Here is a 21557-nt window from a genome sequence, read left to right as displayed (position 1 = left end):
GCTGATTGATAGGGGATCAAATACTTATTTCACTCATTAACATGCAAATCAATTTATAACTTTTCTGAAATGCGTTTTTCTGGATTTTTTTGTTATTCTGGTCTCTCTCAGTTAAAATACACCTACCATTAATTTATAGACTGATCATTTCTTTGTCAGTGGGCAAATGTACAAAATCAGCAGGGGATCAAATACTTTTTTCCCTCACTGCATTTAAACTTAGTAATCGGATAGACTGACGTTATGTGATGACGAGTTCCTGCTTGGGTCGGATTTGCCATTGGAAATGGGGTATGGGAGAAAGTCCCTGACAGAGAAATAAAGGGAAGAGCAAAGGAGGGAGAGATAAAGGGATAAGGAGGGAGAGAAAGGACATGACTTACCTGCTTCGCCCAAGTGTCTGGCCTGCTCCAGTGCACCGTGACAGCGCCGCATTGTCAACCTGAAACAGACGGTGCTTACACCATACTGCATAACCACACACTATCCACATAAAAAATGTTTTAATGTACACTGCACACCTACTAGAGGTGTGTAACCGCTAGCTTCATGGCAATACGCTACATACCTCGATACATGAACTACGATACGATTCAGGGCGTGTACCTTTGGCTTGATGATGATACGGTATGTAACTCTCTATACAATAGTATCAAAATATGATACGTACCTCTATGCCAGTGCTTTTCAATTCCTGTCCTGGCATAACCCTGTGTCTGATGGTTTTTGTTCCTGCTGTGTCAGTTACCTTAATTCAGCCATTATCTTAAATATTTCTTTAATATATGTTTAAGATTTGAAAACAATAGCATGATTCTTTAAATAAGCTCGTTATAGTTTAATTAGAGCTTCAATTAATTAAGAAATCAGTTGCAACAAAAAACAGCAGACAAGGGTATGCGAGGACTGGAATTGAAAAACACTGCTTCATACATTAATACCACAATACAACAAAAATATCAGTATACTTTGCTCATCAGTATAATGTAATAATGGTAACTATAATCTCCAATAATTATAATGTTAAAGTATTAACCTAATTAACAGTTTTGCTAAAAACTCGGAGCAAGGACAGAGAAAATATATTAATCATTCTTCAAAAGAATTAGGATACCAAACAATCTTTCATTTTAACATTAAGAGGCATAATTTATTTTAAAGCAAAAAGTTTTTTTTTTTTTTTTGTGTGTATACATGAAATGCCAATAGTTATAAAAATTAATAATAAAATTATTAATGCAATATTAGGCAAGGTGGCAACACCACCTACAGCAACACCTGCCCAACTGTGGTCCTAAGGAGCATTTGCCCAGCTGGTTTTAAGTATCTTTAAATATCCAGCTACTTTAATATAAGTGAAAAAAGGGTTACAAGTTTCCAATTTACCAAATAGTTAATTCAATTAGATAAATAAGGGCTCAGGTTGAAAAAAAAACAATTCGCCCTGGATAGGGGCATCTGCTAATAAATAAATAATTCGGCCCTCCAGGACTTGAGCTATGCAACCCTGACTTACAGTGTTCTGGTCAACTTTGGCCTTGAGAGTACTTTTCTGTACACTGACTATCACCTGCTAAATAGTTTCTCATTTAGGATCTTTAAAACACTATCAACAAAGATTAAAACATAGTGGACTGAAAGTACTTTCAGGACACTAATAGTTATTTGGCAGGTGAGAGAGACTAAGCATCAGTCACACGACAGCAAACGCAGCGTTTAACCCCCACTTCCCCAATCCAAACAATACAGTGCTTTTTTTCCCCCGTCGCTCCCCTCCCCCCCTTCTCTCACTTGCAGCTCTTCAAATGAAACAATCATTACAGGCATACCTTAATGTCCATTCGAAATTAAAATGCACCCCCCAGCTTGTACAGCATACTTCTATTGAGACAGACAGCTGGGAAATCTGGATGAAGCGTGATACACCTGACATTTGACATTTCTTCAACTAAATATTCCATGGCTGTTGACAGCATCGGCAGTCACATCAAATATTTAAATCGGTCAACCGCAATTGATCTTAATTTCTATTCAGAATGCGAGCCGGTCGGATGTTGCTCATTATCTGTTGCCCCATTTTCATTACACCCGTAACAACTACACTACATGCTCTGCACAGATACACTGTACTGCATATACAATGTTATGGCACTTTCAACTCACTTCCATTTCTCTCACACTCAGTTGGTCTTTCTATGAGCGTTACCTGTTCAAGGTGAATTCCACACACAGGGGCTCCCCCAGGTAGCTTTGCTGGAACTCACTGTTCACTCTAAGACTCACATCCTCTTCACAGATCTGCAGAGTACAGACTGATTTACAAGTCTGACAGAGTGACAGGCAGACCAACATTGATACATGCAACACATGGCTGGAAGAAAAATTATGATCATAATAGTAGTTATATTAACAGAACCCCCAAGAGTATAGACACAAACCGCTGACTTGTCATAATAAGTTTGTTCGAGATCCACTCCTGGTACATGTTATAGACCCCCCCCATTTTAGACCCTCAATCCCAGACCCTCACTGTACCTCAGTGACATAGGCGATGTACTCCACCACCAATCCGCCAGTCTGTGGCTTCCTCAGGATCACCTTATCTCCTACAGAGAACAGAAATACACCATCATCCAGTCATTGTATCCAGTATCAGTGTCATTCTTAGTGTATCACTATTGATTAACAATGTGTGAGTCGCAGTATCACTGCATCAGTGTGTTAATCAGTGTGTCAGTCTCAGTGCATCTCTCACCAATATTGATGCTGGGCCTGCCCTCAGCTAGCCCTGGTACCTCCAACTGCAGGTGTTCTGCACTCCTTCCAAGGATGGCACTGGTGAGGCTGAACTGCTTCAGCTCCGCTTCAGCATGCAGCTCCTCCAGCCACAGCAGTGCTGAGAACCGTGGTCTCAGCGAGTCCAGGGACAAGGGCTGGCAGACAGGATACTGTACTAGTCAGAGACGCTATACAGTGCAACACCAGCAGGCAATTATACAGTAATGCAGATTTGATGTGCAGCAAAGGCAACAGAGAAGGGGTAAGGATATGACAAGTGACAGAAAGGCAGAGGGAGTGATGTTGGAGGCGAGAGTGAGAACGATGGGCCCACCTGCCCCAGCTCAGGCTGAGCGACCAGCACATCACCCTGGGTCTCCAGACACTCCCTCAGCAGCTGTGGGACAGGGTACTGGCCCAGAAAACTTGGCAGGGTGCGCTTGGAATTCCTACAGAGGGACATACCTCATTGCAGCAGCCTCTTAAACACACAGGCATGACAGAGACGCACCTTATTGCAACAGTTTTTAGGACACAAATCCAGACACCTCATTGTAGAAATGTCTAATTAACGTACACATAGAGACACACCTCACTGCAGCTTTCTGTCATTCAGGTATACATACACCTTACTGCAGCAGTCTCTCTCACACATATCATAACACACAATAACAAAATATTGTTTTAAGAAATTTTAGCTTTAAAGCAGCTTCATAGCTTTTCTCTGGAAGGATTTATGAGAGTGTTTTGCATTTGGTCTTACAAGAAGTAGCCTATCTACACTATTTAGGACAATATTAACACTTAAGTATTGATTGACCTTGAAGGGGAGGTCAAAGGTCCTTATACTATTTTAGCAGTAAACAAAGTTCATTACAAATCTGAAGTAAGATTGCTGCTTTGAGCCTTGCTTCTAGGAGAAACAATGAGTTTAATACTCAGTGAATTTAACCTAATAATAAAAATATTAATAATAATAAAAAAAATAACCTGGAAGGATAATTCAGAGGTAAAATTCAGAGATACTGAAAGCTCATATATGGTTTCCTATGTGTTCTATGTAGAATGTGGATCAATCTACTCTATGAGGCATTACAAAGCTCAAAGTGGTAAAATTTTACATTTCACCTGAAAAGAGGTCAAAGGTCAAAATCAAGGACATTTTCAAGTAGGACACCCATGGTTTCTTATACATGTCCAATACTAAATGTACATATTCAATCTAAATGCAGTTATAAAGCCAAAAAAATAAATACTGAATTAACCTTTGAACCCTAAAGGAAAGGTCAAAGTTCAAACATACATACTATTTAGTATGCGGTATTGGACGCAGCCATGATTTCCTGTGCGTTCTATAGTGACCAAAATTATATCTGCCGGTATGGTGTTATAAGCTATCAAATACGATCGGTAAACAGATAACATTTTTGGAAACTGCATTCAGTTTCCTATCTATGTTCCATAGTAATATTACTCTTAAACGTATCCTGGAAGACAAGTTCCTAACATGGAGTATCTGTCTGAGAAGGTCAAAGGTCAGATGTAATGATATTCAGAAATATAATATATGGTTTACTATTAGTGTTCAATTGTAAGTATGGTGCTAAAAGCAACGTATAATTAGTTATTAGCCATCAAAAGTTTTTGGGTTCTTGAGGTCAACGAGAATCTTGACCACCAATCAGCACCAAAAACAACAGCATACATTTTCACATAGTACAAGAAGTGTTTCAAGTGTCATCTTGATGGCTGAAAAACTGTAGGAAGAGATGCATTTACAAAAAGTGGTCAGAAACAAGTAGCAGCAGCCAGAAGAAAAATAATAAAGAAAATGAGAGAGTAAGATCTACGTTTTACAATGCAGATAATTAGTTAATAGAAACATAAACCCATGATCAATGTGCAGAACACATAGTTTAGCTAGTCGGTACACCAAACCAATTATTTTACCAGTAATAACCGTTTTTTGTTTTTTTTAATTGAGTACATCTTAATGCAAGTTGTCTTTCCTCCATTGTTTGGAAAATAAACTTCAACATCTACCCAGTACCAGCAGAATTTATTTTTAATAGCTGAATCTATTTCTCTTTAGCATTGTCACAATGTCACCAGAATTTTGACTTCGATACAGATTTCAGATTAGTATCACAATACTCGATACTGATACTGGAAACTATACACAATACCAAAACGAGAGAGAGACACACACATTATATATAATATATAATTATTTTTTAAACACTCAACAACATACTGGTTAGAAAAAACTAAATTAGAAAACTACAACACTTAAATAACAATATAATAATTATCTCACAAGCAGGTAATTTGTTAACAGCAGCATTGTTTTCTTATGGAATTACACATTATAGGAGTAAAGACTCAAGTCATGTCAGTGACATGCCAAGCTCGAGTCAAGTCACCTATATGGCTCAAATCACTTCGAGTCATTAGTTCCAACTGTTCAAGACAATCAGCAATATATACACAAATATCTGTGCTCAACTGGGTTGGATGTACAGTAATGAATACCACCAAAATTCATCTATTTTCTCACTTTTTCTCCAGTGAGACTGCTCTATAATGGTTTCAGACACCACATGAAATGACACTGGGTTGGACTTAACCCAAGGCCAAGAGAAAATAAAAAAAAATGTAAACAGGGTTGTAATGTACATTTTGTGATGTACACTACATGTAATTAACATAGAATGCATATTTTAATTTCTCTCAAACTTCTTCCTCATTAATTTTAAAGACAGTATGTGTGCACGTGTGCAGGTTACTGTGTGTGTATATCAGTATGTGAGCGTCGATTATTGTTATGATTATTATCCAGGACGACCTACAGGATACAAGAGCAATACAAAAAGTGCAGTAATACCATTTTTAATTACAAATTAAACCCAATAAAATTACAGGTTCAAAATTATAGAAGTGCAGATTTAAATATACTGTTAATATAAAATACAAGTCCTACCATCCTGGTTTTAACAGCTAACAGGATGCACTGAATATGTGCTAATATGCGTTTGTATCAGTATGTGTGTGTATCAATGTGTGCGCACAGGCATAGATTTGGTTTCAGTATTGGGGGGTTTGTGTAGATATGGGTGGGGCTGGGGGATATATCGAGTTTGTGATATTATTTTGGATGAAATGCAAAATATGTGGCCAAATCTGTATGTGGCCAATCACTTGCAGAAAACACATCAGTTTTTTGTTTTTTATTCTGCCAAATCGCCTTCATTTATAGAAGTATGGCAATATAAGGAATGAAGAGAAGGGAGAAAACGCGTCTCCGTGGTGTGTTACAATCAAATAATTTGTGTTGATGTTAGTAAATGAGTAGTTTTGAGGTACTTAATCAGGAGATGCAACCAATTATTTTACAAACAGACTTACTACAAATCTTGAATGTTACAAATCGCTATATTATATATATATATATATTTTTTTTTTTTTTTTTTAAGTAACGGTAGCCGTTAAAAAATGCAGGTGGTTTCATTTTCTTAAGATTAAGTGGTACAACACTTTTTTTTTAAATTATAATAACATTTTACAGTGCTATAAGCAGAATTTCAAATCGAAACTCGACTGTCATAGCGATGAAATGTACCTGTCTAGCATGAACAGATGTTAAATACACCACTATAAACTTGGATGTGAATCTCTCAAGCGCAGCAGAAAGCTTGTCAGCATTCATATCGAGGGGAGATGCTCCCAATAGATAAGAGCATTACAAAAGTGCAATAATACAGTACAGATAAAAACATTATGGTATGGAAGCTTTCTAGTGCCAAATTTCAATACATATGCTAAAATCGACATATTGCTTTACAGGATGTTGCGAATTTGTCGTGCATTAATTAAATGCAATACACACGTTGTTAAACAATACAAGCTTATTTTTGTGTTTCATCCCTGCTGAATTGCTTTATAGCATCATAGTATTTTAATGCCATAAACACATGTAATAGTAATGCTTTACATTGCTTAAAGCAGCACGATGGTAGTGACTAAATTAAATGCAATACACATATTGCTGTACGTCAAGTGTTTTGATTTACACGATGGCTCCACGTGAAGAGTGCCAAAATTAAATACAATGTAGGGGCGGAGACTGGATGTGATTAACTTACAGGGGGGCGGGATTATAGGTGTGGCTGAGCCCAGAATCTCAGTACATAACCATCAACCTGAGGTTTTCAGGGCATTGCACTTTGTACAAATGTCTGCATGGGTTGCATGGAAATAAGTAATTTTTTGAAGTTTTTGAACTAATCTGACAACTTGTGCGCTCGCTTGTTTTTGTTATAGCTGCCTGTGTTGAACCCAAAGCGGACCCATTTTGAAATGCAACGTGATATGCTGATTGATTACAACTATTGAAAATAAAAATAAAAATATATAGCAGCACTCGATCCATGTTTAATTTACTGTTGATGTTAGCTTGTTTCTTGTGTTTTGTTTTTTTTTCAGGTTAGATTAGCAAACACACAGACTTATATGCAAAGTAACAGTCACATTTTAATGTTGAGAGAATGTATGGTTTCTGTCTTTTCAAGTGACAAATCTCACGCATATAGGTTTTAAAAACTTGAGAGCTATGTAGCTTTAGTCATTTTGTACAGAATCAGCGCAAATCTGAGCATTCAGTTACTAAATGGTCAGATTCTGTGCAGAATGAGGAAAAAGTCTGCGTGACGTGAACGCACCCCATGTACACAGGCTGACAGAGTGATGCCTAGTAGTTCTACAGTTTCTATAGAGAGCCTGCTTAGTTACAACATGTAGCTAGAGTCATTGATAAAAAGGGGTGAGATTAAAGAGTTGAGAAGACTACAACTGCAGTGGGTAACTAGGATTTAATTAAAGGTTGTTTTAGATCGAAAGATTCTTAATGTCCTACGATTCCAAATTAAAACTAGTAGTGATCCGGTTTTATGTAGCTAATGAACTGAATACTTACTGTATCTGTTATTTATGATTTATTAATAGCTCTATTGTGGTTTTATTCATGTAATTTGTATGTGAATATGTACTGAATGTGTTATGATGTATTATAGCACTATTTGTTTTAAGCACAGCTAAAGTGGTTATTTCCAAAATAAAACTTACTGATGACAATCTTTGGTCAGATACCTTTTTGTGATTAAAAACTTGTGATGAAAAGTGCATATCAAATACATTTTCCATTTATACATCGTTTTTAAAACAATGTGAAACATTGTAGCTCCGATGTGATCATTGTGATCATTGCCAGACATTCATGTTGGTATTTTGTTAACTGAAAGCACACGTTTGCAACACTTAAAAACAACATTGAAAGATTAATTTACATATACTTCTTTAAAATATGTATTTGAATCTAAAAAGTCTACATCAAATGCTCCTTTTAAAGTTGGGAAATTAAGTCATAACACAAAAACAGTTTGCAATGTAATTTGCACATTGTTCGTTTAAATCTTTATTTTATTCTGTTTGTGTATTTATTAATATCACCTTTATTTTGTATTTGTGTAGTAAATAGTTCTATTGTTTGATTGAATAAGAATAGCAGAACAAAGTCACGTCCCCGTCATGCCCCCGCATGCTCCCCTCCACGGTAACACCGATCACCGTGATTAATTCAACGGTGCATCGATACCAAAAATCTGTCACCGGCACAGCCCTAAAACTTGAGACACACTGGACAGAAGTATTGAATGTAACAAGAACTCAAAACTTACATTTTCTTTTAGTATCGAAAAAGTATTGAATTATCGCTAAACACAAATGACAAATTTTTCATCTGACTGAAGAAATCCATATTTGTGATCAATGCCTGATTGGTCTACATTTCAATGCGATTAAGTGACAAATCAGCAGCTACGACGCAACACTCTCTGCATATATTGACTTGTCCACAAGATGCCTTCAGATACATATACATACCCATGCAACAAAGCCAGACAGGATCAACCCCCTAACCATTCCTATATTGTTTTTCATCAGAAGCTTCTGTTAAAAAAGGTCCATAAATTGCCTAAATTTCATAATTCCACCAATAACTCGTGTCTGACAGACACCTCGCCTGCAGTTGCCTCACACACACACACACGCGCGCACGCACACGCACGCGCACGCACGCACTTCATTCCAGTACTGATGGAATACATCACTGTGTGTAGTATGCTCAGTGTTACAGTGAAGGACTACAGTGGGTTGGATTACCGATGTATTGAGGGTCCAGGTAGTACAGTGATTGTCTGGACTGCTGGTAGCTTGGGTGTATCCCAGGGCCGGGCGGGGCAGTAGGGCGAACTTGGCTGCAGCAAGCTCTCCTCTGTGCTGGTTACAACCACCTCTAAACGCCGCCGAATGGTGAAACTGTGGAAGTGCAGCAGCAACATCTCTGCACACCGGCCCAGGCTCCTGAAGTACAAAACAGACACTTTTGTCACCATCATAACCCAGAAAAAAAAAAAGAGATGTGGAAAGCAGATGCCCTGCTGCACAACTCTACCATGTAATACACAACACAATCTATAAACAATATTGCAGTATACACACTGCTTGCCTCCCTTTGCCCAGACTCACTGACACAGTAGAGCAGCCCTGCATAATGCCCAAGGCCAGGACACCAGATTCTGCAGTTGTGTGTCAGGTCAATACCAGAATATATGAACACACTGTACAGCTACTGCTCTACAGAGAGGAACAGAATAAACAAACCAGGACAGAAAGACACTTCACTCACTTGGCCTGGCAGCGCACAGAGATAGACAGCCTTTCACCCGGAGTGATATCCCTGTCTCCAAACCTCTGTGGCTCCTTCACAGAGGCTTTTGACAATTCTTCTGGGGGGGACTCCGTCTGTGCCCCACCCTTCCCCTTCGACTGCTGTCCCAGAGTACAACTCCCACTACCTCCCTGGCTTGGGGGAGAGCGCACAGCCTGGGCCACCCTTTCACTGGCAGGCTCCAGGGGCACAGACAATGGGCGTAAATAGTGTCCCCTGACTGGACCCAGAAGTCCGAGCAAGGGGCTGCGAACATAGCCTTGGCAGGGATAGGTCTGGCTGATGGACACAGCATCTGGGGCCTCATGGGTGGGCTGGGTCCCTGTCTTTGTGGTAGGGGGGGCCTCTCCTGTGAGGGAGACCGTGAACTGAGCCTCTGGGTCCAAACCTGCAAATCCACAGCTAAGCAGGCGGTGGGTCTCTGAGCCCCTGTTCCTACAGAAAAAAGGGAGATGGAGAAAGACTGAAGTGAAACATGTAGTGCAAATGGGATTTCAGTTTAATTCTATCATATAATCTTGCATCACTTTTAGAAACTAGCCCTAGATCTATATTGTCCATTTCAAGGACTACTCATCAAAATGTAGTTTATGCAAAGCAACATCAATTAAACTTAAAATAATTTGTGCACAGGTTGTGATGTTTCACTTCTTGCTCTGCTGCACATAGAATTATTTTAAATTGCTTGTTCTAACATTATTGTGTAAGCCTCCCTAAAGTAATGAAAAAGTGGTTCAATACATTTAATGTACAAGAACACTTATTTTCAAAAGTCATCATGCAATGGAGAAACAAAGCCATTTTTCCATTAAGCAATGGAGTCATTTGCACATCGTTCCTTTAAATCAGGGGTGAGGAACTTTGCTCCGGCCCTAGAGTCCATTTGAAAAAAATAATTTCTGTGACATACAATTAACACTAGAAGCGCCGAGCTTATGTAATAAACATCTCTACTGCGTTTTAACTGCATAAACACGAAAATAAATAAGTTATAAACACATTTACCTATAATAGCCAAAATCGGGTTATTTACTCTAGTCATTAAAATACATAACTCAAATATAACCCATAATCCTGCCTTTACAACAGAGTCAGTCTGGTGCTCAAGTGGCGATCTCTATCTGTCTACAGTCTTTCATGTGCTTGAAAAACACATGCATTGCACAGAATTACAGGCGTTTTCTGACAACTGTAGTCAGATTGAGTGGATACAATGATTACCCGCAAATAAATATGGATTTGAAACGGAGATTTGAAGAGAGCTCGTTTTGGACATGCCGTTTATATGAACATGACTGATTCAGGGGCATCAGTGATACTGTGAATGACAGATCATTCGTGGGTTTGTGCCAGTGTTGTGAAAACATTGCGAGAGAAACTCCAGGTCCAAATGGCAACGAGTGCTTTTACTCTACTGATCAATACACAATTGCTACTGCACGTAGTACAGGGTGCAATAACGCAAAATAATGATTCATGGACATTATCAGCGGAGGAGCATATATTGAAATGCTATACATTCGTGGAGTAAGTGTTCACCTGGAGAGGGCTGTCAAAATGCAGTGTGAGGTGCGAGTTTATGCAGGGAAAGTGCAGAAACGTGTCCTGTGTGGACTGTCCCGAGGTATGCAGGGTAAATATATAGTAAATAGTTTGTTTATTGAAATACACTGATTTTATTCACTGTAGCTTTGTAGGTTGAAAATGTTTACTTTACTGTACAATTATGTTTTGATAAATGCAGTTATTTTTTAACTATAAAATATTGCTTTTGAGCATTATTCCAATATTTAAGTTTACAATTGTTTCATTATATGCCGTTTTTGAGCTTTTTGTTAATTGTAGGCTATACACTCACCTAAAGGATTATTAGGAACACCATACTAATACTGTGTTTGACCCCCTTTGGCCTTCAGAACTGCCTTAATTCTACGTGGCATTGTTTCAACAAGGTGCTGAAAGCATTCTTTAGAAATGTTGGCCCATATTGATAGGATAGCATCTTGCAGTTGATGGAGATTTGTGGGATGCACATCCAGGGCACGAAGCTCCCGTTCCACCACATCCCAAAGATGCTCTATTGGGTTGAGATCTGGTGACTGTGGGGGCCAGTTTAGTACAGTGAACTCATTGTCATGTTCAAGAAACCAATTTGAAATGATTCGACCTTTGTGACATGGTGCATTATCCTGCTGGAAGTAGCCATCAGAGGATGGGTACATGGTGGTCATAAAGGGATGGACATGGTCAGAAACAATGCTCAGGTAGGCCATGGCATTTAAACGATGCCCAATTGGCATTAAGGGGCCTAAAGTGTGCCAAGAAAACATCCCCCACACCATTACACCACCACCACCAGCCTGCACAGTGGTAACAAGACATGATGGATCCATGTTCTCATTCTGTTTACACCAAATTCTGACTCTACCATCTGAATGTCTCAACAGAAATCGAGACTCATCAGACCAGGCAACATTTTTCTAGTCTTCAACTGTCCAATTTTGGTGAGCTTGTGCAAATTGTAGCCTCTTTTTCCTATTTGTAGTGGAGATGAGTGGTACCCGGTGGGGTCTTCTGCTGTTGTAGCCCATCCGCCTCAAGGTTGTACGTGTTGTGGCTTCACAAATGCTTTGCTGCATACCTCGGTTGTAACGAGTGGTTATTTCAGTCAAAGTTGCTCTTCTATCAGCTTGAATCAGTCGGCCCATTCTCCTCTGACCTCTAGCATCAACAAGGCATTTTCGCCCCCACAGGACTGCCGCATACTGGATGTTTTTCCCTTTTCACACCATTCTTTGTAAACCCTAGAAATGGTTGTGCGTGAAAATCCCAGTAACTGAGCAGATTGTGAAATACTCAGACCGGCCCGTCTGGCACCAACAACCATGCCACGCTCAAAATTGCTTAAATCACCTTTCTTTCCCATTCAGACATTCAGTTTGGAGTTCAGGAGATTGTCTTGACCAGGACCACACCCCTAAATGCAAGAAGCAACTGCCATGTGATTGGTTGGTTAGATAATTGCATTAATGAGAAATTGAACAGGTGTTCCTAATAATCCTTTAGGTGAGTGTATAGTTGTTTAAGTTTTGACTGCAGTGTGTGCATTTAGAAAAAAGTGATTTGTTCTTGCATTAGAATGCAAGTTTCATCTGTATTAATGTTTTGATGTAGGTGTATTAATTAAGGTTGTGGCCCGTGAATACATCTGTGAATGCTCGAATGGCCCTTGATAGGAAAAAGGTTCCCCACCCCCCTGCTTTAAATTTTTATTTTATTCTGTTTGTCTGTATTTGTTAACAGTACTTTTATTTAGAATTTGTGTAGTTCTGTTGTTTGATTGAACAATAGAATTGAAAAGTTAATTTGAAGAGGCTTCCTACTTCTTGAAGAATTTCACCACCCCCTACAGACGGTAATACTGGGCACTGTGGTAAATTCTTCATCGGTATATCGATAATAAGTATCTGTTACCAGCACAGCCCTAGCATCAGACATTTACTCTGTCCAGTTTCAGTGTTAATGTAGTATTGTGCAACATTAGTCACTTTATGCACTATGCCAATGCAGTGTTGTGCAGTGTCAAATACTCACTCTATCCAAATCTGCAGCTCTTTGCTTTCCCCCAGCAGCAAGCTGCCAACACTGGTGTCGGTGCTGACCTGCAGCCCCCCTCTGTTCTGCAGCAGGCTCTGGCTCTCCCAGTGTGAGCCCATCAGGGCCACTGGCATCACACACACACTGTGAAAACAGCAGGGGTCAAAGTATCACGGCACAGTCCACACAGGAGACTTAACATTCACTGTAATGATCCCCTGATGATACTAAAAGTATATCAATTACCTGCGGTCACAGGGAGCCATACACAGTGCCCTCCAGCAGTACAGTGACTGGCTACTCTCCACCACGATCACTGTGACTATGTCACCAGGGGTGGGGTTGTATTGCCTTGGCAACAGCAGGGAGTCCAAATTAAAGAAAACCTGGTCATCCACCACCCCATTGCGGCCACAGATACTGGACACACACACCTAAGAAATAGAATATTACTCTACTATATTATAGACTGGACACACACCTGAGACAGACAGAGAAAGATAGGGGAAAAGAAGAGAGGGAGGTAGAGGGCAGTCTGACCTGGTCTATACGGCGGTACCGAAGCGGTGAGACAGACTGGGCCTGACTGGACCACTCGGTGGGACTGATGAAGTACTGAGCCTGAACCCAATCCCCTTTTATTGGCTTAAACCCTGGGACAGAGAGAGAACATCAGACTTGTGCAGACAGAATCATTACTTTCAGACAAAAAGACTCAGTTCTTACCTTTAGATAAAGCATCGTGGGGGAAGTAGGTGGTCTGATTGATGAAGCCGCCATCCTGGTCACATGATGTCACTATGCCAATCAGTGGCTTGAGTTTATTGGACTCTGATTCAATGGACCAACCGCTTTCATCTTCCCAGGAATCTGTCACTCGCTCAACCTGCATGCCAGGACAAACAAGTGCACCAGTAACCACCCAGTCCAAATACCTTTACATCAGTATTATTATTTATATATATATTTACTCGTCCAGGGTGACTTACAAAATATAAGAGCATATATATAAAATATAAAAGTGCAATAATATAGTGCAGTTCAAGGCATAATACATTTTACAAATTCCAATTTAAATTTAAAGTGTATACAAGATATACAGTAAACAATATAAGGTCTTACATACTAGATTGTAAAAGCTGATCAGTGCAGACGAGATGTTAAGTCAAAGTCAAGGGCCAAGGGAAAGGGAGAATAGGGGAAATCTAAATAAACAATACGAGTACTAATAATGGAAAAGCAAGAAGTATGACAATGTTTGTATAAGTGCAATCTTATAGGAGAATGAATTACTAATTTATTTTCAGACTGTACTTGTAATTTACAGTCTGTACAGTAGTAACTATGCACAAGTTACTGTGCCAGTAGTCTATGCAGATACTGCCCTGCACTGTTCCCATGACCCCTGTCCTCACCTTCAAGGCCCTCCAGCCAGCAGTGGAGTGGTCTCTAACAGCAATGGCACGGACTCGGTCACCAACACCCAGCGCCCCACCGCCCAGCACTTCGGCTTGTGTGAAGCATACCAGCTTGTCAATCAGCCCGTAGTCCTGGCCTAAATGTGTCACCTCACCCATGGAGATGTTCCGCACCTCTTCCTTACCTGCTTCACAACCACATAAGTGAAAATAACAAACCCACACATTTTTATTCATAAGCAAATTCATGTGCATACTCATACACTTATTATTGTCTAAAGTTCAATCAATGAAAGGGGACGATATCACAAGTTGCTGATATCACGAGTGCTGTTGGGAAATTCCTTCTGACATACTTTCTTTTGAAGAGGATAACTTCAGGCAGTGTTTTGTGTGTATATAGAAAGTTAGGTGGTGTGAGCTAGCTCCAGATTAATCTCTATCACACTATCTGTGCTGGTCTGATCTGAGTGTCTCTCAGCATGAATCTTTCCTGGGCATCTCAAGCTGTCCTAAATGTGTCAAAGGGCTGATTTTGTGGGACTGACCTGACCCAAGCAGACCATCTTCAAACTCCTCTTCCTCAGCCTTCCTCCACAGTGAGGAGAGCAGCCTTGCCACCACACACTGTGCCACTGTTACCATCTCCCCTTTACACACACCCTGTAACACACAATGTGACGTGATCACTTTTGCTGCCATGGCTTTCCAACATGCAGTACTTTGCTCAGTATCCGTTGTTTTCAACATGAAAAAAACCCACTGAAGATGCTCCCGTCTTAACGATCTGCTCAAAACAACTAGAGTAAGATGAAGTTTTCAATTAAATTGTTGAACAAGGAGGTTTATAGAAAATATTAATGTTTAACTTAGGGCTGCAACAAATGACTATTTTGATAATCGATTAATCTGTGTGCAAAAAAAATCAAGGGCTTTATTGCATATAGTGTATATATTAACAGGTGTTTTTACATTCATCTCAAAACACAAAGCTGTTTTACTCTTCAGTTTGAAAGGTGCTAAACTTTTCATAAATAATGAAAAATAAACATTAAATTCAGTGTTGACAGGCTTATCTACATCAAACAGCTTCTACGACATTCCAATATTGGACTATGCAGGTAAAAAAAAAAAAATCCTGAAATGAGAGAATACGAGTATGCATAGTACCACAATATTTACATTTGCATACACACTGGATGATGCATACGATCATAACGTGCTTAAAAAAGTAAAACGTGTTTTCATGTTCCCTTTCCCACCTCGCACAATGAACTGTAGCAACCGAATTATTTGCCACATGATTCACTGGGGCATAATCTGTCCAGCAATAAATATTGGAACACAAGTACAGACTGTTTCTTATGCAATAGAAGACGTTTAGCCGCCTGTAGAATTGTACAACGTCACGTGCAAGGAGAACAGAACAGTACGCATATGTAATGCAGTTGAGAACACCTAACTTTACAGAATGAAGATAATAAAAAACTATCCAAATCAAGCTGCTTTCAGTCTGATATGGTCTAACACTATACTTAAAGCTAGGGTATGCAATCCTGAGAGGCCAGCAGTTCGCAGCTTGTTTTGAAAGCATAGAGCCCGCCCTCGCTTCAGAGGCGTCTCCAAAGCCACGCCCCCTCTATCACACATGCGCACACACACAGGGCAGAGTCTCAGCGCCAGGAGGAGAGACGTGTGGGTGGAATCGATCTCAACAGTTTCAGATTACCTCATGTCTCGTTCATAGGTTAGACATTACAATAATAACGAACGTAAACATCTTATTCACGGTTATTATGTTTTTAAAAATAGTAGCTGCGGCTCGCCTCCCATTCTCGCGCTCGCTCTGCACAGCGTCAAGGTTCCCGCGCTGATGACGTGTCATTGTCTGCGCAAACAAGTTGCGCGACGGTATGCAAATATAGATTGACAGACAGGAAGGACATCCTATAATTACATTCGGACCGAATGCAATGATTAGTCGATCCTGTTTTAGTCCTGTCCCTTCCACAGAAGACCACTTAAATTATTGATTGCTATCAGGATGTGAAGAGACTTTCAACCAGTATAACAAAAGATTGCATACCCTACCGTTAAATGATGCACAGACTAGTTTTAACCCGTCATTTTAGATGTGTATGTGTACGATACGCAGACCTTTGCTATTCTGCGCAGTATCTGCACGTTTTCTGAACAGTCTCAGATGGTCATTGGCTAAATTGATCAAAGTCTCGGCAGAATAGCGAAAGTGCGTGAATGTGCGCAATATTTCTCGATTGCGTCCTCACGCCATCGTCATTTCGACAAATACTGTCACAAAACCCCGCGATTTGTTCGTGCCTGATCAGTGACTAACTGTTAAAGATAGGCAACTGATTGAATTTAAATCATATTACCTTATTACGCCGTTTCTTGGACCCAGTGAATATGTATTGATCAATCGTACACAACTACACTCTAGGTGTGCCCAAAATGATCTTGCATTTTGCTGCTGATTGGTGCCGTGGTCTGATGCTGTAAAACTAGTCTGTGCAATTTGCATACTACTGCATCTACATCGAAGTAGGAAAAATATGAATAAAATGTTACAGAAATCCCCCATTTCAATCTGAATCCCCCATCTGAAAAATAATTTTCCACCATACAATCCCCCATGAAATCTTTCCCCCTATTTTTTCCCCCATGGTTTTGATTTTCCCCCACACATTGGGGATTTTCGCCTCAATCTGGCAACCCTGACGGTGGCTCGAATGGCCTCCTCTCACTTGTAAACTCTTATATTCTTACTGCTGCCCCCTAGTTAGCGGAGGTGAACGACAACTTATCACACACAGCATTGTCAACACCATAGATACAGAATGCTATATCCACGCTTTAGCATTAGCAATGGTTTATTAAACAATTCAATTATTTTAACAAATATAACGTAAATCTATGATACACAATAAAGCTTAAATGATTGGCAATTCAAATTGTTTTAATAAAAACACTAATATTTAAACAAAAATCAAGTCATCCAATCAAATCGATTTCTGCAGGGTTACTGCAGAAAGGCGTTCTTCCATCTGCTGCGTGTGACGTAAGACATATCGAGCGCAGCAAGTTGTGGGATACGCGAACGCGACTGAAAAACTCACTCCACACAATGTTTCTACTTATGAAATAACCCGAGAAGATAGATTTTCGGTGCAGTTCCCCGTTAAGGTCCATCTTAATTTGTTTTCTATCGGTGTGCGATTGCCTAAAAGATTGATTAGAAATATACCGTTATAGGGCCTATATTTTCCCGTATATTGTTTTTTCGTTAATAAAACACTACTAAAGACGCCAGTCCTCCATTCAGGTCAAGTTAAATGGTCTATATTAAATCGACAATTATATAATTATCTTTGTATCGACTTGACCCACTGTCATGCATTCCATACACTATCGTATCTTCTTAAGCATCTTCTTATCGTATCTCCTAAGATTAAGATTCTTATACAATCTGCAGACCCCCACACATATTAATACATCACTAAAGACATAAATCTGGAGTCCCTATACAGATAAATAATCAACCATAAAGCTTTGGTCAGTACCTGGCCTCTTTCTTCCAGTCAAGTGGCCCCGTGTCTCCAGTTCAGCAACCAGCCTGCTGTCCGCCCTCACTTCCACACTCGTCAGCTGACCTGCTCAAAGTTTCAGCTGGTCAGAACGCGGGGCTGTGGGTAACACGTACTGTGACTCGGAAATAAAAACGCGATTTTCAAATCTGAATTAAATAAACACTGCAATTACGGGCTTGTCTGGACGAGCTTCTGGAGAAATTCAGGTATAAGGTATAAGAAGTGTCTAGAAAACCGTAAAGCTGGTTCTCCAAATCTAAAGATACAGAAAACACTTGTTTTGGTTATTATTTATACCACTAATCGTTCACACTTAACGCAGCTGTTAAGTTCCTGATTTGTCGAAAACGAGGCAGCATAGTCTCTCGTGTCACATGATAAGGGTAAAGTCGCTAAATGTACAGTTAGTGCCAGGGGAGGTCGTTGTGGTGCAGAGACATCGGCTGTGTTTGAAACTCGGGTTGGCCGTGCACCGACTGCTGAGCCCGGAGCCGGAGCGGAGTTGGACAGTTTTTGTTAGTTGTGCTCCGGAGTAGGAGCGGAGCTGGATCTGACATTATTGCTGGAGCCGGAGCGGAGCACATCGGAGCGCTGTGGAGCCTGGAGCCGGAGCCGAGTTCATGGAGCTGCTCCACTCTTTCCCCCTTCATTAAACCCACCCAGATATTAAGTCCAGTTTTCTTAAATTAACAAAATATATAAATGCATAGGTATAGTTGTGTGTTGGAGGTTATAAAATAAGATCAGTTCTCACTCCAGCTATTAGTACATAATACATTATTTATTTATTTATTCATTATTATTTTATTATTAATTGTAACTATATGACACCTTCACTTTCTCACTCCATTCAAGAAGTGATTCTATAATCTCAGGGGATTTCTCATAAACCACTTGCAAAAGAAGTAAAGTCCATTTTAACTCCAAATTCTTCATCTGCCTAAATTAACCTCATTTTATAGCCATCTGTTATCTGAAATGTCCTGACTAGTTTGTCCAAAAGTTGGTTGCCAGGGAGTTAAGGTCACATGCTGGAGTCATGCCCCCTACACCTTGTTTAACACTTTTAAGATATGAAAATACAGGACCCCTGGTGGGGGGGGGGGGGGGGGGGGGTTGCGCAATGTCAGTCTAGAGGGGGTGCTGGCAATTAGATGACGATGGGTGGGGGGTTGAGTGCAAATTGTACACCGATAACATTTTTAACAACATATTCAATAGATTACAGTACTTAAAATAACCTCACATCTTCCAAAAATACTGGACAGAGGGTCAAAGTACATACACTACATGGCCAAAAGTATGTGGACACCTGCTTGTCACACATCTCATTCCAAAATCATGGGCATTAATATGGAGTTGGTCCCCCTTTGATGCAATAACAGCCTCCACTCTTCTGGGAAGGCTTTCCACTAGATGTTGGAACATTGTTGGGGGGATTTCAGCCACAAGAACATTAGTGAAGTCGAGCACTGATGTTGGGCGATCAGGCCTGGCTCACAGTCGGCTTTTACATTCATCCCAAAGGTGGGATTGGGTTGAGGTCAGGGCTCTGTGAAGGCCAGTGAAGTTCTTCGACAAACTATTTCTGTAAGGATCTCACTTTGTGCATGGGTTGTCATGCTGAAACAGGAATTGCACAATCACCTAGAATGTCATTGTAGGCTGTAACGTTAAAATTTCCCTTCAGTGGAACTAAGGGGCAGAGCCCTAATACCATTATTCCTCCTCCAAACTTTACAGTTGGTGTATGCATTGGTGCAGGTAGCGTTCTCCTGGCATCCACCAAACCCAGATTCCTCCATCGGACTGCCAGATGGTGAAGCGTGATTCATCACTCCAGAGATTTCCATTGCTCCCAGGTGCCACGTTGAAAGTCATCGAGCTCTCAGTAAAGTTCATTCTACTGCCAATGCTTGTCTAAGGAGACTGCTGTGTGGCTTGATTTTACAGTGGTTCTCAAAATTATTCACCCCTATTGGTCTTTTCCACATGTCATTGTGTTACAACATGAAATCAGAAAGGATTTAATCAGGAGTTTTTGCCACTGATCAACACTGAAAATTTGTCAAAGTTAAAAATACGATCTGCATTTTGTTTCTAAATTAATTACAAATACAAAACAGAAAATAATTGAATGCATAAGTAATCACCCCTTCAGTCAATATTTGGTAGAGGCACCTTTGGCAGCAATTACAGCCTATGTGTATAAATCTCTACCAGCTTTGCACATCTGGACACAGCAATGTTTGCCCATTCGTCTTTGCAAAATTGCTCAAGCTCCATCAAGTTGGATAGGGACCTTTGGTTAACAGCAATGTTCAACTCTTTCCACATATGCTCAATTGGATTGAGGTCCAGGTTTTGACTGGGCCACTCCAGGACACTGACATTTTCACTTTTAAGCCATTCCAGTGTGACTTTGGCTGTATGTTTGGCTTCCCTGCTGGAAGATTAATCTTCTCCCAAGTCCCAGGTCCCAGACTTCAGCAGTTTTTTTTACAGGATTTCCCTGTACTTTGCTGTATCCATTTTGTGTAATGCTGCCACCACCATGCTTCACAGTAGGGATGGTGATCTCAGGATGATGGTGTTAGGCTTGTACCAAATGTCGCGCTTAGCATTGAGGCCAGAAATATCTATTTTGGTCTCATCAGACCATAGAATTTTGGTCTCAGAGTCTCCCATATGCCATATACACTAATTAGAAGGGGTGTCCACATACTGTTGGCCATGTAGTGTACAAATACCGGACAGTCCGCTAAAATACTGGCCGGCTGGCAACCCTAATATGCCACAGACATGTTTACAGTCTTCTACTTTTTCATGTTTGAATGGTTAAACAGATGTTTGTTATTAATATTTTGTTTTTGTTAAAGTTATTTACATAAAAGAAGTATAAAAGGAAACATAAATAATGATCGCATCATAGTTTGCATTATTTTTTGTGGCTCCGGAGCTGGAGCTGGTTAAAAGCATCTGGAGCTGGAGCAGCAGTGTGGAGCTGCACCGGAGCTGCTCTGGACCTGTAGCTGGGACTGCTGGAGCCGGCCTGGAGCTGGGGCAGGGGGTCTCCATCAGCTACGGAGCCAGCCTGGAGCTGGAGCTGAATATCTGGAGCCACTCCGGAGCTGGAGCCAGCACTGCCAACCCTATTCAAAACCGCTTACTACTACACATACTACATTCCAACATGTCAGCAGTATGCATATTGGACGATTGTATGGTAAATGTGCCCGGATGGTTTGCTACAGTCTCCAAAATATGCAGTATACAACCAGAGCTCATTACAATGAATATTGCATTCCATCATGCTTCACGTTCGGCTGACATTCCATGTCATGTGAGGTCACATGGCATATATAGATACAT

The 21557-nt window shown here is 40.3% G+C and overlaps 1 protein-coding gene across 1 annotated transcript in view; it reads right to left on the bottom strand.

Moving 5' to 3' along the window:
• Positions 1-18504, bottom strand: part of mov10l1 (Mov10 like RNA helicase 1) — a 51649-nt gene extending 33145 nt beyond the window's left edge. The window contains exons 1-14 of the mRNA XM_066719464.1: positions 18159-18504; positions 15126-15240; positions 14575-14762; positions 13886-14045; positions 13700-13812; positions 13406-13593; positions 13157-13303; positions 9521-9997; positions 8995-9195; positions 3113-3227; positions 2756-2933; positions 2536-2606; positions 2207-2298; positions 384-442 (exon numbers count right to left, since the gene is read on the bottom strand). Of these exons, the coding sequence (XP_066575561.1) occupies positions 384-442; positions 2207-2298; positions 2536-2606; positions 2756-2933; positions 3113-3227; positions 8995-9195; positions 9521-9997; positions 13157-13303; positions 13406-13593; positions 13700-13812; positions 13886-14045; positions 14575-14762; positions 15126-15222 (2086 nt within the window). The 5' untranslated portion in view covers positions 15223-15240; positions 18159-18504. The remainder of the gene's footprint in view (positions 1-383; positions 443-2206; positions 2299-2535; positions 2607-2755; positions 2934-3112; positions 3228-8994; positions 9196-9520; positions 9998-13156; positions 13304-13405; positions 13594-13699; positions 13813-13885; positions 14046-14574; positions 14763-15125; positions 15241-18158) is intronic.
• Positions 18505-21557: the final 3053 nt, after the last annotated feature.

The sequence above is a fragment of the Amia ocellicauda genome, chromosome 12, assembly GCF_036373705.1.
Source record: "Amia ocellicauda isolate fAmiCal2 chromosome 12, fAmiCal2.hap1, whole genome shotgun sequence".
Classification (NCBI taxonomy): domain Eukaryota; kingdom Metazoa; phylum Chordata; class Actinopteri; order Amiiformes; family Amiidae; genus Amia; species Amia ocellicauda.
The sequence above is the reverse complement of the archived record's forward strand: the minus strand, read 5'-3'. Positions and strand labels throughout refer to the sequence as shown.